Below are 16,334 nucleotides of genomic sequence, written 5' to 3' on the forward strand. Positions count from 1 at the left end.
TGGCTAACACAGCAGAAAGTTTGGATTTATGCAAATTGCTCCATTGTTAATAAAAGTAAAAAAATTATTTCTTAGAGATTGAAGGTGATGACAATTTTTAAAGTGCTTGAAAAATAGCTTCCTGAGTTCCATATCTGAAGATTTTGATTTTACCGAAGTTCTGAATAATTTTGAAATAGTCTTGCAATTATATCTTATATTTTGTAGACTATGTAATTCAAAAGGAATTTGGAAAACATTGTGCTGAGTGAAATAAGCCAATCCCAAAGGGACAAATACCACTTGTTCTCCCTGATAGGTGACAACTAACTGAGCACCAAAAAGGAAACCTGTTAAAGTGAAATGAACACTATGAGAAACGGTGACTTGATCAGCCCTCACCCTGACTGTTGATAGGCAGCTTAATATGTTATCCCTCTTAGTATTTTTTTTTTGTTTATTTGTTCTACTTAATACTTTTGGTTGAATACTGTAATCAATACACAATTCTTCTTAAGTGCTGAAACTTAATTGAAAAGTGTTTGCTGTTAAATATAAGAGTGGGAATAAGAGAGGGAAGAGATGTGCAATTTGGGACATGCTCAAGCTGACTTACCTCAAACGGTAGAGTTAGAAACATACCAGAGGACTCCAATTCAATCCCATCAAGGTGGCATGTACCAATGCCATCTCCCTAGGACCAGTGATCAATTTCTGTTCACAATTGATCATAATGATAGGACTAAGAACCAAAGGGATCACATAAACAAGAATAGTGTCTGCAAATACTAGCTGATAGAATCAAAAAGGGAGAGAATGATCCAACATGGGAAGTGAGATACACAGCAGACCCATAGAATGGCAGATGTCCTAAGCAGCACTCTGGCCTCAGAATCAGCCCTTAAGGTATGCGGATCCGGCTGAAAAGCCCATGAGAGTATTTCAGGCATGGAAAGCCAAGACACTCTGGGGGAAAAAAAAACCTAAATGAAAGATCTCCGTGAGTGAGATCCCAGTGGAAAGAATGGGTCATCAAAGAAGGAGGTACCTTTTTCTGAAGGGAGGAGAGAACTTCCACTTTGACCGTAGCCTTGTCTAAATATGATCAGAGTCGGTGAACTCAGGGGGCTTCCATAGCCTTGGCAGCTCATGACAAGAGCCTAGGGTGATTACTGATGCCATAAACAAGAGTGTCAATTTGTTAAGTCAACAACAGGAGTCACTGTGCACTTACTCCTCATGTAGGATTTCTGTCCTTAGTGTGCTGTACATTGAGATTTAATGCTATAACTAGTAGTCAAACAGTATTTTTCACTTTATGTTTCTGTGTGGGAGCAAACTGTTGAAATCTTTACTTAATGTATGCTAAACTGATCTTCTGTATATAAAGAGAATCAAAAATGAATCTTGATGTGAATGGAAGGGGAGAGGGAGTGGGAAAGGGGAGTGTTGTGGGTGGGAGGGACGTTATGGGGGGGGGAAGCCATTGTAATCCATAAGCTGTACTTTGGAAATTTATATTCATTAAATAAAAGTTAAAAAATTAAAAAAATCTATCCATTCCTTTGTGACAAAATAATTTTACCTTTTATTAACAGATTAAAAAGTGGTCCGCTAGCATCATCAGTCTTATAGATTGTTTTTTTTGTGTGTGATAAGTAGATATAAAAACCAAGGAAAAGAAACTAATCAAGCAAAGGAAATGAAGGGGGATTTTATTTGTTAGCAGTACAGAATTCCCTCAGTTTGAAATTGATAACCAATTAATCTTGAAATTTCTGATTGCATTTGTTAGTTTCATAGAGGATCCATATTCAGGCTAATGGATCCATACTATCCTAGGTTTCCTGAAATATTACCATCATTGAATTGAATCACTTTCTATAAAGATGTATTTTCATGTAAGTTATTTGGATGTGCATGTCTTAGAATTTTTTTCCTAATTATGATTTATGAGATTTTTTAAAAGATTGATTTATTTATTTGAAAGGCAGAGTTACAGAGAGGCGGAGAGGGAGAAGGAGAGGGAGAGAGAGATCTTCTGTTCGTTGGTTCACTCCCCAGATGCCCACAGCAGCCAGAGCTGTGCCAATCCAAAGCCAGGAGCCAAGACCCTCCCTCCACGTATCCCACACAGGTGCAGGGGCCCAAGAACATAGGTCAACTTCTGCTTTCCCAGGCCATAGCAAGGTGAGATTTCCTAAGGCTGGAATGATTCCCAATGCTGTGTGGGTAATTATGAATGTGTGTTTGATTTGATTTTGTTTTAAAATATAGTATCTATCTTTCCTAGTGTATTTCCTTTAGTGGCTGGTATCTCTGAGTCTCAGCTCATCTGTTAAATGGAAAGGAATCAGCTGAAACTATTACTATGAAAATGTTTTATAAATCATAAAGCAGGAAAATGCTTACTAGTAATGTAAAAGGCAGAGATAGTGTGGTAACAGCATAGATGGAAAGGAGGTCAACGTTTTCCAGAAGTCATTGGTCATTCAAAATGGCTGATGTGAGGGGAAAATAAAAATAGTGCAAAATGGTTTAGGGCTAGGTCATGGAGGATTTGATTCCTAGACCAGGTTTGAATCTTGACTCACTGGGGGATTCAAGTCATGTCTTATGAAGAGTGTTGGCAAAATGTGAAAATATATGACATTAAGTGTAAAATGTCCTAGAGTGGAATAGAGAAATTAAATACTTATTGAAATAACCCAGGAGAGGGGAAATGAGGTTGGAAACTGGGGATCTAAAACTGAAAATTATGAACAATTGAGAAAAAGATGTTGTGGAGAGAATCAGTCTCAGATATGAAAGGTGTATGGCCAGGAACATTTGCACTGTCTTCTTCCAAGTTTTGAAGATTGGGAGAATTCACAGAAATTAGGGAACAGAGAAATGGCCCCAAATCTCAAATTTAATCATTTTCAGTAATTACTTTTTTTAACCATTCAGTTGCAAAAGAGGCTTTTGTCTCTAGGTAGTTCTTTTTCTTTCTCAAATTAATGCTACATAGCTGCATTTATGGTCTAAAATGATAAATATTAGATAATCAGTACTATTTCCATGTCCTATATTTATGAACCAAGTTTTCCAACTTCCATGTGTTCATTTTTAAATAAAGCACATTTACAGCTTTTTTTCTCACACTACATTGTATTATATGTGTAAGGGTGAAATCTGGAAAAGTTTAACAGATAAAAATTCATTGTTGTAGTTATGCACATGGGAATAACATGAGAAACTCCCATTATTGTTAATCACCCAACTCCTTGGCCATTAAAGTTTCACCACATTCAGAGGAAGTGGTCACATATGAATAGGAAGAAGGTAGGCAACTAAATCATCTTCATACAGTATCCTGTATGGCAATTAAATTTTTTTTATAAAAGACATTTGTAAAATGAAGGGATTTTTTTTCTAGCATTAATAATAAAAGCAGTTCTTCAGTCTCTCAGATTTCCTTTGGCTAAGATGATCTTCCATCTGTGTTCTGATTTTTTAGGACTTCTGCTCTTGGTTTTTTCTCTTGTGGATGTTCAATGTCTTCCCCATCCTCTGCCATTTCACTGCACTGCTTTCCCTGTTGTGAGATGATACTAAAACTACCTGTTGAGTGCCCATTCTATGTTCATTGCTTTAGAACTCAGATTCTCAAACTGAGTCCTTTGACCCTTAGCTGCTTTATTACCTGGGAACTTGATTGAATGCAAATTCTTGGCCTTTACTCCAGATCCATTAAATCAGAACATCCAGGGAAGGGATACAACAACAGGTCTTTGAGAACTCATTGTGCTGGTCCTGTAAGTCTGAGAACCACTCTTTTAGACTTATTGCCAATCACAACCTGCCTGCTAGGAATTGCCCCATTTATGCATATCAAAAGTGAGGCTAAGACTGATTTCCATATTGATATGATAATTACCCTATGAAAATTCTACTCCATCCTAACAAGAAATAAAAAGCTGAAAAACTTAAAAATCTTAAAAAAAAGTGAAGCTTAGAGAGAGAAAGCAATTTGCCTGAAATTGTCCAGTTCCAGGATCACAAAAGCGGTTTCATAGCCTACTTTGTTACCAGTGCACAGTTCAGTATGCATTGACTGAAGACTAAATGCAGGTTTGCATCACAGAACAATTCTCAGTTCATCCTGATGTTGTGTTTTGAGGCTATAGGCAAATATTTTCCTTCTTTGTGTCTGTTTTTAATACATAAAAAGTATGCTGGAGGATCATTTACCACTCAGCGTGTGGGTGTTGGGGAGCAAGCGTGCATGTGATCAGACAACTGATGTGCTAGCATCCAGGGATATGACACAAAACAGTAAGCTGTGCGAGGTGACTAGAAAGAGAAATGACTAGACAATATATTTTCAAAAGTAGTCATGCAAATAATAAAATAATGTGTTTTGATAAATTGATTTGACTTCTCTTTAGACTCTGTAACATGTAAATCTTTAATGAATGGCATTAAGAGCTTTCCATGATCTTAAATTGAAAGATTTGGCTCTAGCAGTGAAAGCATCATGTACAGGTTGGATTTTCAGCCCTAGTCCCCAGACTTCTCCTCTCTTTCTCCTAGGAATGATATTTAATCTCTCTTCATATGAGATTCCAATGGCATGATCCCTTCCAGCTAAACCTTGTATATGTCATTAATCTCACCCCAAGGAAATTGGTTTCTTTTAGGTTTTATTCATTTTACAAATATTTATTGAAAACCTGTTATATTCCCAGTACTGTGCACTGGAAGGAATATGGGTGATAACAGGAGATAATTCACATTTTCTAGCTCATGGCCATGATCTGATAAAGTAATTCATATACAAGCAATAAATGGAAGACAAAGCAAACCCTATGAGAAATCTCACAGAGGTAGATCTTTATTAGAGTTGCTATAAATTCAGGGATTAGAGTGAGCTGTTTTAGTTAGGGTGATCTTGGAATAATTCATTCTGAAAGTTGGAAACCAAGGAAGGACCCAGAGAAAGGACAATGGAAGAAAGGGAAGATAGCTGATGCTTGGGTAGTGCCTGTAGTAGTAGCCACTACTCCATCGCTATCCCTGGTTCTCTGGTGCTACTCTGAGTGAAACATCCAAATGTCAGTGTACAGCTATGTGGCCCAGTTATCGAGGGCTAGTGCTCATGTATGTTTGGTTATATTTTCATTTTCAGTCCACCTGGATTGGGATCTGTATTCAGAAGTGAAGGAAACAGTTGTACATTTCTCCAGAAGCACTCTTGAGCTGTGTAAAATACTAGCCTGACTGTATATGAACGAAATGATGAGGGTGAGAAACATGCTAATTGGTGAGGAAGAGGGAGAGAGGGAATTCAGCTGGCATGGAGCTTCTCACTTTGGAAGTGCTGTGCAGCTGGGGGGCTCTCTGGGCGCTCTCCTCATCTGTATGCAGTGACAGTCTGTGTTCCTGACATAGATGGACTGAAGAACCTGGAGCTTGTGCCAAGAGCTCCTTCTGAAAGCAATTATCAGGATTCACCATATGATTTCAATTCTTTGTGGACTATAAAAGAGACGCTTCGCTATTTTTGAAAAGGGATATGAGCAGGAATGCTGGTAGCTTATGCATTATTTAGATCCTGCCATCCTGCCTTGGCCTCACAATGAGAATGACAGCATTGTCATGGTGATTTCAACATATGCAATGGTGGAAATAGAGATGTTGTGTTTTGTAGCTTCTCCGAATTACCTGTAATCTGGTGACCTATAATTAGCTTGCCTGAGGATATTAAACCTTCAATTTTTTTTCACCCACCACTGAAGACAGGTGTCTGGGATCTCATGCTATTAAAAATCATATCACACACACATTTGAGAAATGCAGCGTGATGATATTGAAACTAACTTCAGCTCATATTTGGCCACAGTTATTTATATGAAAGTTTAAAGGGCATTGCATAGACCCAGCTGATAGTTGAATTTGACTCACTTTTATTTCCAATGCTATCACACAGTTACTTTGCCTTGTTTTGAAACATTTCGTGTTAAGTACTAGGATATTTGGATAAGTTGGTTACATCAAGGCAAGGCATATTGCTAAACGTGTTTGGCAGAAGCACTTCTTACAGTTTAATACTAACTTCACCCTCGATTCCCTTGACCATAGTTCACGGAAGGAAGCCTAGGTTTCAAACCTTGGAGTGAACTCTGCTGATCCACACTGAGTAGTTAGTAGACCCTTGCATTTGCATATACTTCTGGAAACTTCTCCCATTGTTTATTATAATTCTTCAGAGAAACAGAACTAGTAGCAGACATATATGGAGATAGCAAAGAGGAGATTGATCATGGAAGTGATCACACAGTGATGGAGGCCAGGAACTTCCACAGTATGTGATCTGCATACTTGAGAACTGCAGGGCGGATGCTGTTATTTGGCCTGAAGCTGAGGGCCTGAGAATCCAGGCAGGAGGTATGAGGGTACCACTGGTGGTGCATTCCAGAGTCTGAAACTGAGAAACCGGGATGCCCATGTTTGAGAGCAGGAGAAGTTAGATTTTCCTGCTCAAAAAGAGAGGGATAATTGGCTCTTCCTCTGATTTCTCATATTATTTTGGCCCTCAGTGGATTGGCTGATGCTCACCCATGTTAGTGGGGGTGATCCATTTCAGTCAGTCTGCAGAATCAGGTTTCAACATCATCTGGAAATACTCTTACAAGTGCAACTAGAAATAATGTTTCACCAGCTACCTGGGCATCCTCTGACCCATGCAGGTTGATGTATAAGTTGAATCATCACAAATTTCATTCCACAGCCCTGCTCACTCATCATCTGCCTGTTTCTTTCCTCAGCTGCTCCAGATTTTGTGGGCTTCCTCCCTTGTCTAAAACTGCCTTTGCATTGCCAAAGTTACCTTGTAAGCACATCTTTGATCATATAAATGCCATTCAGAAATCTTAGATAACTTATTTGCTCCTCAAATAAGGCACTCAGTTCTCTGTGTAATACTTAAGGTTGTCCTGCAAAGTATTATTACTTTTAATATTTTCTAGGCAGCCTGGCTATAAATATTCCTTATTGATATGCCATGCATTTGTTTTTAAGAATTGTTTAATATATATTTACTGATATTACGCCAATGGACATGAAATTTTTTGTATATTCAAATATTTATTAATGGAAGATACATTTCATCTATTTCATAGGTACAATTCTAAGATGATAAACTTCCCTCCCTCCATTTCCATCATTCCTTTCCTCAATCCCTCTCCTTATTTCCTTTTTTATTTTCTCTAATATTTGTAGAAACAAAATTTCAATTCACTCTATAATCACAGGCCTAATGTACCAATAACCGCAATTTTCAACAAGTAAAAAGTAAAAGACCACAGTTCCAAGGAGTATAAACAAGGGCTAAAAACAATAATATTATAGGATGTCCATTTCACTTTTAGACTTTTTTTTTGTTTTCTGTGTTCACCATCACATATCAGAGAAGACATACCTGTCTTTTTGTAACTGGCTCATTTCACTAAGTAAAATGGTTTCCAGTTGCATCCATTTTGTTGGAAACACAGACACTCTTCTTAATGGTTGAGTGCTATTCCATGCTTTATGTAGTCATCAGTTGATGGACATCTGGATTGCTTCCATATCTTAGTTATTGTGAATTGAGCTACAGTGAAAATGGAGGTATAGATAACTCTTTCATATGCTGATTTTATTTCATTTGGTAAATTCCCAGGATTGCAATGGCTGGGTCAATATGTTAATTCAACAACAGGAGCCACTGTGCACTTACTCCCCATGTAGAATCTCTGTCCTTAATGTGTTGTACTATGAGAATTAATGGTAAAACTAGTACTCAAACAGTACTTGATACTTTGCGTATCTGTGTGGGTACAAACTGTTGAAATCTTTAATTAGTATATACCAAGCTGATCTTCTGTATATAAAGATCATTGAAAATGAATCTTGAAGAATGGGGTGAGAGAGGGAGCAGGAGATGGGAGGGTTGTGGGTGGGAGGGAGGTTATGGAGGGAAAAGCCACTATAATGCAGAAGTTGTACTTCTGAAATTTATATTTATTAAAGTTTTTTAAAAAGATAGTTATGTTTTCAGATTTCTGAGGAATCTTATTGCTGTCTTCCATAATGATTGTGCTAGTTTACATTCCCACCAACAGTGTGTTAGGCTACCTTTTTCTTCATCCTTGCCAGCATTTATTGTTTTCTGATTTTTGAGTGATAGCCATTCTATCCGGAAGTGAGGGGAAATGCCGTTTTGGTTTTTAATTGCATTTCCCTGATGGTTAGTGATCCTGATATTCACATATCACCCTTTAAAAATTCCATGTTCAGTGCCTTTGCCCATTTCTTAACTGGATTGTTTATTTTGTTGAGTTTCATGTGCTCTTTATAGATCTTGGATAATAAACCCCTATCAGTTGCATAATTTGCAAATATTTTCTATAAATCTCTTGGTTGCCTCTTCACTTTGTTTTATTTCCTTTGCAGTGCAAAAGCTTAGCTTGGTGTAATCCCATCTGTATTTTTGTGCTTTAATTGCCTGTGCTTCTGGGTTCTTCTCCAAGAGGTCTTTGCCTATTCCAATGTCTTGCAATGTTTCATTGATATTTTCTTCTAATAATTTGATGGTATCAGGTCAGACTTAGGTCCTTAATCCATTTTGAGTTGCTGTTGGTGTAAGGCATAAGGTGGGAATCTTGTTTCATTCTTCTGCATACAGAGATCTAATTTTCCTAACACCATTTGTTAAGGAGATTTTCTTTTTCCAGGGATTGATGTTAACTCTTCTATCAAAGTTAGTTGATGGTAGATATGTGGATTAATTTCTGTGGTTTCTGTTCTAGTGTTCTATGTGTCTATATTTTTCCAGTACCAGGCTATTCTGATTATATCTACCATGAAGCATGTCTAAAAATCTGATATTGTGATGTCTCTGGCTTTGTTTTTGTTGTTTAAGATTGGTTTAGCTATTTGGGGTCTCTTACATTTCCATATGAAACTTTGGCATTGTTTTCTCTAGATCTGAGAAGAATGTTCTTGAATCTGTAAGTTGTTTCAGGTAGTGTGGACATTTTGATATTATCCTTGAACATGGAATATTCTTTGCTTTTTTTGGTGTCTTCTATCTAATTTTCTATAATTTGCATTGTAGAGATCTTTCACATCCTTGGTTATATTTATCCCAAGTTATTTAAATTTTTTGTATCTATTGTGGATTGTACTGATATTATAAGTTCTTTATCAGGTATGGCATTACTTGTGTATATAAAGGCTATTGATTTTTGTGTGTTGATTTTACATTCTGCAACTTTACCAAACTCTATTATGAATACTAATAGTCTCTTAGTGGAGTTTTTTGCTTACCTGAAATATAGGATCATGTTATCTGTAAATAGGGATAGTTTGACTTTCTCCTTCCTAATTTGAATCTCTTTGATTTCTTTTTCTTGCCTAATGGCTCTGGCTAAATCTTCCAAGACTTACCCTGAAAGTGGGCATCCTTCTCTGGTTCTGGATTTTAGTGGAAATGCTTCCAAATTTTCCCCATTCAGTATGATACTGGCTTTGGCCTGTCATATATCGCCTTGCTTGAGTTGAGGAATGTTCCTTCTTAACTTTTTATTATATACAACTCTCTGAAATTAGCAAATAATTGTTATCTTCATCATTAGGAGTTCAAATCATAACCACTTTCTTAACATTCATAACATCCATATTAAGGCTACCTTGGTACTCAGTGAAAATTTTCCTATTGTTGATGATAAAATATTCTTTGCTTTTAAACTCTATATATTAGTTGTGTTTTACAAAACAAATTATTACAGATGGAGTAGCTTAAAATAAGACACATATTTTATTTTTATGGCAGGCATTCAAAAACAGCTTAACTGGGTCCTCTTTATAAGATTTTAGAAGTCTGTAATCAAAATGTTAGTGAGATTGGGATGGATTCTCATCTGAAGGCTCAACTGAGAATGTATCTGATTCCAAACTCCCTTAGGATTCATGGTAGATTACTTCGTCAAAGCCACTAACTTGTTCCATTAAGTCTATTAATGAACTCTAGTACAATGGGCTCTATGTGTGGGGAGCAAACCGGACTAGACTGTTACTGGAATTAAGACTTATTCTATGCATCTGCTCTCCCACAATATGGCGCTGGGAGAGAAGTAAACAGCTTCCGCACAGCTGCCTCCAGTTCAACCAATTAACTGTAGGACTTGCTCCTGATTGGAGAGCAGCGTACTCGGTGTGTGGGCAGCCGAGTTGGGATTGGCAGAGAAGGACTATAAAGGAGGAGAGAGACGGCATGCACCGGGAACATCTATGGGGAACATCTAAGGGAACCCGTGCAGCCCCCGAGAAGAGCCGGCCGGCGGTGTGCCGCTCCCCTGCGGAAGTGGGGAATGTGGCAGGGGGAACCGCCCTTCCATGGAGGTGGAAGGGACAGTAGCCAACCCGGGAAGAACCAGCAGCAAACCCGGGGAGGGCCGAGCAGACGAAAAGAACAGCGCAGGGTCCTGTGTCGTTCCTCCATGAAGACGGGGAGCGACACTATGGTCTTATGTAATCACCTATATGTTTTCACTCAGCTTTGTAATTTTCCTCTCATGAGAATTAATTCATTAACCTTGCCTGCATTCGAGGGAAAGGAATTATACAAGGACACCAATACTTTAATCATGGTATTAATCTGTGAGCCATACTTTGTATTATATTTTCTGCTTCTCTTATGATACACTATTATGTATCTCTTATCTTTTAATATGACTTTCTTTTTACTCAATATACTAGCTTTATAGATTGATTAATAGCCTATTTGTGCTTCATTGTGCTTGCCTTATTTGATACAAAGAATATGTGAATTAAAGTAAATTGAACAGTTGATGGTTTTATTCTTCTTTAGAGTACACATTTTTTTCCGCACCAGAGATTTTAAGTTTCTGGAAGATAAGAGAAGTTTGTAACTTAGTTTGCATACTACCTAATTAGTAACAAATCAGCACTCAATATACTTAACATTGTACTGTTGTCACTCTAAATGTTTGAGAGAACCTGAAATTATAAGCTGTTAAGTTTGAAAGAGGAATATTATCCTGCCTTCAAAAGTTGTAAGTACTGTGTCCTATACTGTGTGAGATGTGTTATGCAGGATGCTTTGATGTCCTTGGTTATCTAGGAATCTCATGACTTTGATATCCGGGCACCTCGTTTTTCTTAATTTTCTTTTCTTAGTTTTGCATAAAACATTTGCTGTTGTGGAAAGCTGCCAAACATCTTGAATAAGGGAACTAGATAAGAGGTGTATTTCTGGGTAAAAGAGGATTCTTGGCCATGTCCAGAATGTTGGGGAGGCTGGGAAAGAAGAGGAAGAAAATGAGACAATTTGGCCACAAGTGAAAGGAGTTCCCTAAGGGCTTCCATCATACTCTGGCTCTTTGATATCTTAAAGACATTGTAGTATAATTAAAAAATGCTGTTGTCCAAGGAGTTCAAGTGATATTAAACAGATTCTCTTTGGACTTATTAATATGTGAATGAACATCACAAATGTATCCAAGAGGAAGATTTAATATGTAACTTCTCTGAAATCTTTTTTTCTTGGAGACCTCCAGTATATTTACGTGTGTGTGTGTGAGAGAGAGAGAGAGTGTGAGAGAGCGAGCGAGCGCACTGGAGAATTTCCTGATTGGTTCAAAAAACAAATGAAGTTGAAAGGAACTATAGGAAATACAGTGATGTCTTTGAGAAGGCAAAGTTTTGTCCATAGCTGTGGAGATGCGTGAGTTGGGGTAAGGATATTGGTGTATGTTAAGGAGAGTTTAGAGACATTTTTCTTTTTTTTAATATTTATTTTATTTGAGAGTTAGAGTTACAGACAGTGAGAGAGAGAGAGAAAGGTCTTCCTTCTGTTCGTTCACTCCCCAAATGGCCACAATGGATGGAGCTATGCCTACCTGAAGCCAGGAGCCAGGTGCTTCTTCCTGGTCTCCTATGCATGTGCAGGGACCAAGCACTTGGACCATTCTCTGCTGCCTTCCTGGGCCACAGCAGAGAGCTGGACTGGAAGAGGAGCAACTGGAACTAGAGCCTGATGCCCATATGGGATGCCGGCACTGCAGGCAGAGGACTAACCTAGTGCGCCAGGATGCCGGCCGCATAGAGACATTTTTCAACATGTATATTTGCATCTTGAATTTAGATAGAACAAATATATATTTAGCAAATCTATGGGGGGAATATTCATGGTCATTGTAGCGAGTTGATTAAATTTGCACTAACTTTTGATTAAGAGGCAATTGAATAAGTAATAATGGCATCAAAATATACATTTTTAAACCAGTAACAGAATAGCCAATATTCCCATGTGCCTACATGGAGTTAAGAAGATATGCCATAAAAATTTAAGCTAGATCTACTTCTGTCTTGTCATCTGTGAGTTCATGTCAATCTGTGTAATGAAGGTATAGAGTTTTTCTTTTATAGTGAAAGGTTTGTTTTACTGGGTCTGAGGACTGATGTTTTAATAACTTGAGATGGAATGTTAAAAAAAATAGATTTTTTGGAGTGTTTACTCTACAAAATTCTATTTGCTCTCTTTCAAGAGAAAGCTGAGTTGGCCTTAAGAAACTGAATCTGTTCAACTATCTTTTGAAAATTGACCTGCTGGGGGCCGGCGCCGTGGCTCACTTTGTTAATCTTCCACCTGTGACACCGGCATCCCATATGGGTGCTGGGTTCTAGTCCCAGTTGCTCCTCTTCCAGTCCAGCTCTCTGCTGTGGCCTGAGAAGGCAGTGGAGGATGGCCCAAGTGCTTGGGCCCTGCACCCGCATGGGAGACCAGGAGAAGCACCTGGCTCCTGGCTTCGGATCAGCGCAGCACCGGCCATAGCGGCCATTTGGGGAGTGAACCAATGGAAGGAAGACCTTTCTGTCTTTCTCTCTGTCTATAACTCTACCTGTCAAATTAAAAAAAAAATTGACCTGCTGAGTATAATTTTATGGATCTTTTAACCAAGCAACTGATGTAGGAGACAGAAAAATTACTTTATTATTCGACTATTAGTTAAAAGCATTCCTCTAAACCTGCCTTTTAAAGTAAATATTAAATGTATTTTTTAATGGAATGATGTAAAAAAAATACCAAAAAACATTTTCCTCAAGGATGACATTGATGGTCTAAGTGAAAATAAAGCACATGATACTGATGCCCTTAGCAGAAATGGTCAATATGACATGAGTATTTGGTTTGGAGGGAAGATGTATCAATAAGTCCATATATTTAGTTTTAGGAACTTTGAATTTGAGGGTAAGCAGAACAGCAAGTCACAATTTTCTGATATCATAGCTCTGGAAACCAAAGTCTGAGGGTAAGAGAAAAAAAATGTATCCGGTGTCACCAATCCTGAGACCATATCAATGAGCACTGAGTTGAAGATTCAGAGAGAGGGGCCGCTGGCGCCATGGCACAGTAGGTTAATTCTTCACCTGTGGTGCCACCATCCCATATGGGCACCGGTTCAAGTCCTGGCTGCTTCTCTTCCAGTCCAGCTCTCTGCTATGGCCTGGGAAAGCAGTAGAAGATGGCCCAAGTCCTTGGGCCCCTGCACCGACACGGGAGACTCGGAAGAAGCTCCTGGCTTCAGATCGGCTCAGCTCCGACTGTTGCAGCCTTCTGGGGAGTGAACCATTGGAAGGAAGACCTTTCTGTCTCTCTCCCTCTCACTGTCTGTAACTCTAACTCTCAAATAAAATAAATAAAATCTTTAAAAATTCAGAATCTGGAATAAATAACTATATGACAGAAAGGCAGACCAATTTTGTAAAATATATGTTAAAGTTTGTATTAGTGTGGGTCCTCCAGAGAAACAGAATATTAATGGGAGAATCTCTGTCTCTCTCTCTCTCTTCCTCTCCCTCCCTCCCTCCCTCCTGGGGGTAGGGAGAGAAAGAGAGAAGATGGATGGATGAGTAGATGGATATATATGGGTGAGTACTTGGCTCACATTATGATGGAGGCTGAGAAGTCCCATGATCTGGTAGCAGCAAATTGGAGCCCCAGGAAAACCAGTGGCATTGTTTGAAGACAGGAGAGCCAGAAAGCTGTACATTTGAGCCTGAATCTGGAAACTAGAGAATCAGAAGTGTCAAAAAGGCATTAGAAGCTGAGTGTTCTAGCTGAGCAGCCAGGGAGAGTGAGCACAAGTCCAACATGCTGTTACTTAGACTCTAAGTGGATTGCATGATGCCCACTCACTTTGTGGAAGGTCATCGTCCTTACTTAGTCCACCAATTCAAATGCTAATCTCTTCTAAAAACATGCTCACAGACAGATCCAGACCTTACCACTACATCCAAAGGGCTGCTGTATAATAACAGGAGATTCCAGCTAAGAACATCTGTGAGATACAAATTCAATTTAAAGAAGATTCTCTGGGGAAAATCAGACACAAAGGAATGAAAAATGAAGATACTAGAGAGAATTTTAACCTCTAACACCTACAGATAGAACAAACTATAAATATAAGCAGATTTCTAGTCAGGTAAACAGAACACCTCATGCTATAGGCCTGCTTACTTCAATTCCTGTGATTGGACAGATCACACATAGCTTTTGACAAAAAATCACAAGGTATGCTAACAGATAAAACAGAGATAAAAATGAAGCAGAATCAGATTTATGTGTGTTAGATATTTTGGAATTATACTTTGAATTTAAAGTAACTATGATTAACGTGCAAAGGGATCGAACGTAAAATGTGGACAATGTGCAAAAACATATGGGTGACATAAATTAAAAGATGAAAACACTAAAAGCATCAAAAGAGAATGCTAGCAATAAAAATCACTATAACAGAAATGAAGAACGCCTTTGATAGGCTCATGAACAAACTAGACATTCTTATGGGAAAAAGTAAATGAGCTTGAAAATATGCCAATAGAAACTTATGAAATAAATACAAGGAGAAAAAATAAGGAATATATGGAATAGAATATCCAAGAACTGTGAGACAATTACAAAATATATGCTTGCAGTGGTATATCCCAGAAGAAAAAGAGCAGATGGACAGAAGAAAATAATTGAGAATTTTCCAAAATTATAGACTTCAAACCATGAATTCATGAATTTCAAACTCATGAAACTCAAATTATAAACATCAAGAAATTTAAAAACAAAATACACACTTAGCCCTATGTATTCAAAGTGCAGAGAGTCAAAAACTAAGAAAAATCTTGATAGAAGTCAGAGGAGGAAAAAAAAAAACATATGGAGGAACAAGGGGGTAAAGTGAAACTCCAAAGTTTTGCAAGAAAACAAAAAGTCAACCAAAATTCTGTGTCCACCAAAATTTTCTTGAAAGGTCTAGTTAAAACACTGATGTTCTCAAACCAGAAATTGAGGAATTTTCTACCAATAGATTTGCTTTACAAGAAATACTAGTTTCCCAGAAAGAAGGAAGATGGTATATGTCAAACTCATTTGCATAAAAAATGAAAAGGAGTTAGAAAAGAAATAAAACAGCATATTTTTTATTTTAATAGATCTAACAGGTAAAATTTGTTCAGAAAAACAATCATTTGGATGATTATGCTTATGAATATATAAAATGAATGACACTAATATTCTAGTAGGTGAAATGTAGCTGGAAATATTCTGTTATAAAACTTTCAAAGTGGGAAGTCCTAGTGTGTATTTGAAAATGGACATTGGTTTTGAAAAAAATCTGTGCAACATTGCTGATCTGTTGTAAAACAAAGGAAAATCAGGTGTTCCAAAATCTTCTCTTATCCAAAACTAACTCTTTTGATCACTTGTCAGTTCAGTCTCTAATTTGTGAAATACTGCAAAAGGTCCTTGGAAATGCAAATGATGAAAAAACTAGGTATGGACTTCAAAATTGTTCTGTATCAACATAAGCTTAGCTTTGGATTTCATTTTTCATGAACTTTTTGAGGTACTCTGATATGTAGTGTTGGCTCTGAGTCACCAAGAACATGGTGATAATATGTTTTAAAAGAAGTATTACAATTGAAAACCAGCGGTGTCTGTGTTTAACCTGTCTATACAATCATGCAGTTACTCTGTAGGAATTCTGGGATGCTGATAAATTTGTCTGATGTGCAACCTTCCACTTTTTCCCCCACAGTTGTTTGGTTCCTTGATACTAAAAGAGTCATATGTTTATTGTGTTTAGCCTTTTCCTCTATGATGATGAAATCTGTTCTGTAAGTTTTGGTGCATATGTTATTGATGTCTGTGTATACAAGTTCAATGACAATTGATACCAGCACTTGTAATATTTGTCTGTCTTATAGGTATTCAAATTTTAAAATAATATGTACCTGGAAATTGATGACATTTGGTA

General features: G+C 37.6%; 1 protein-coding gene across 6 annotated transcripts in view; it reads left to right on the plus strand.

Annotated features, from left to right (window-relative positions):
- LOC149124544 (uncharacterized) overlaps nt 1-16,334 on the plus strand; it is a 657,427-nt gene that overhangs the window by 174,228 nt on the left and 466,865 nt on the right. Inside the window, exon 2 of one of the 6 annotated variants that reach the window (XM_089303594.1) lies at nt 6,789-6,853. The exons of the other annotated variants lie outside the window; for them this stretch is intronic. Coding sequence (XP_089159720.1) covers nt 6,789-6,853 — 65 coding nt within the window. The remainder of the gene's footprint in view (nt 1-6,788; nt 6,854-16,334) is intronic. 6 annotated transcript variants of the gene reach the window in all.

This window comes from Oryctolagus cuniculus, chromosome 9, assembly GCF_051225735.1.
Source record: "Oryctolagus cuniculus isolate XC-2025 breed Fujian yellow rabbit chromosome 9, ASM5122573v1, whole genome shotgun sequence".
Classification (NCBI taxonomy): Eukaryota; Metazoa; Chordata; class Mammalia; order Lagomorpha; family Leporidae; genus Oryctolagus; species Oryctolagus cuniculus.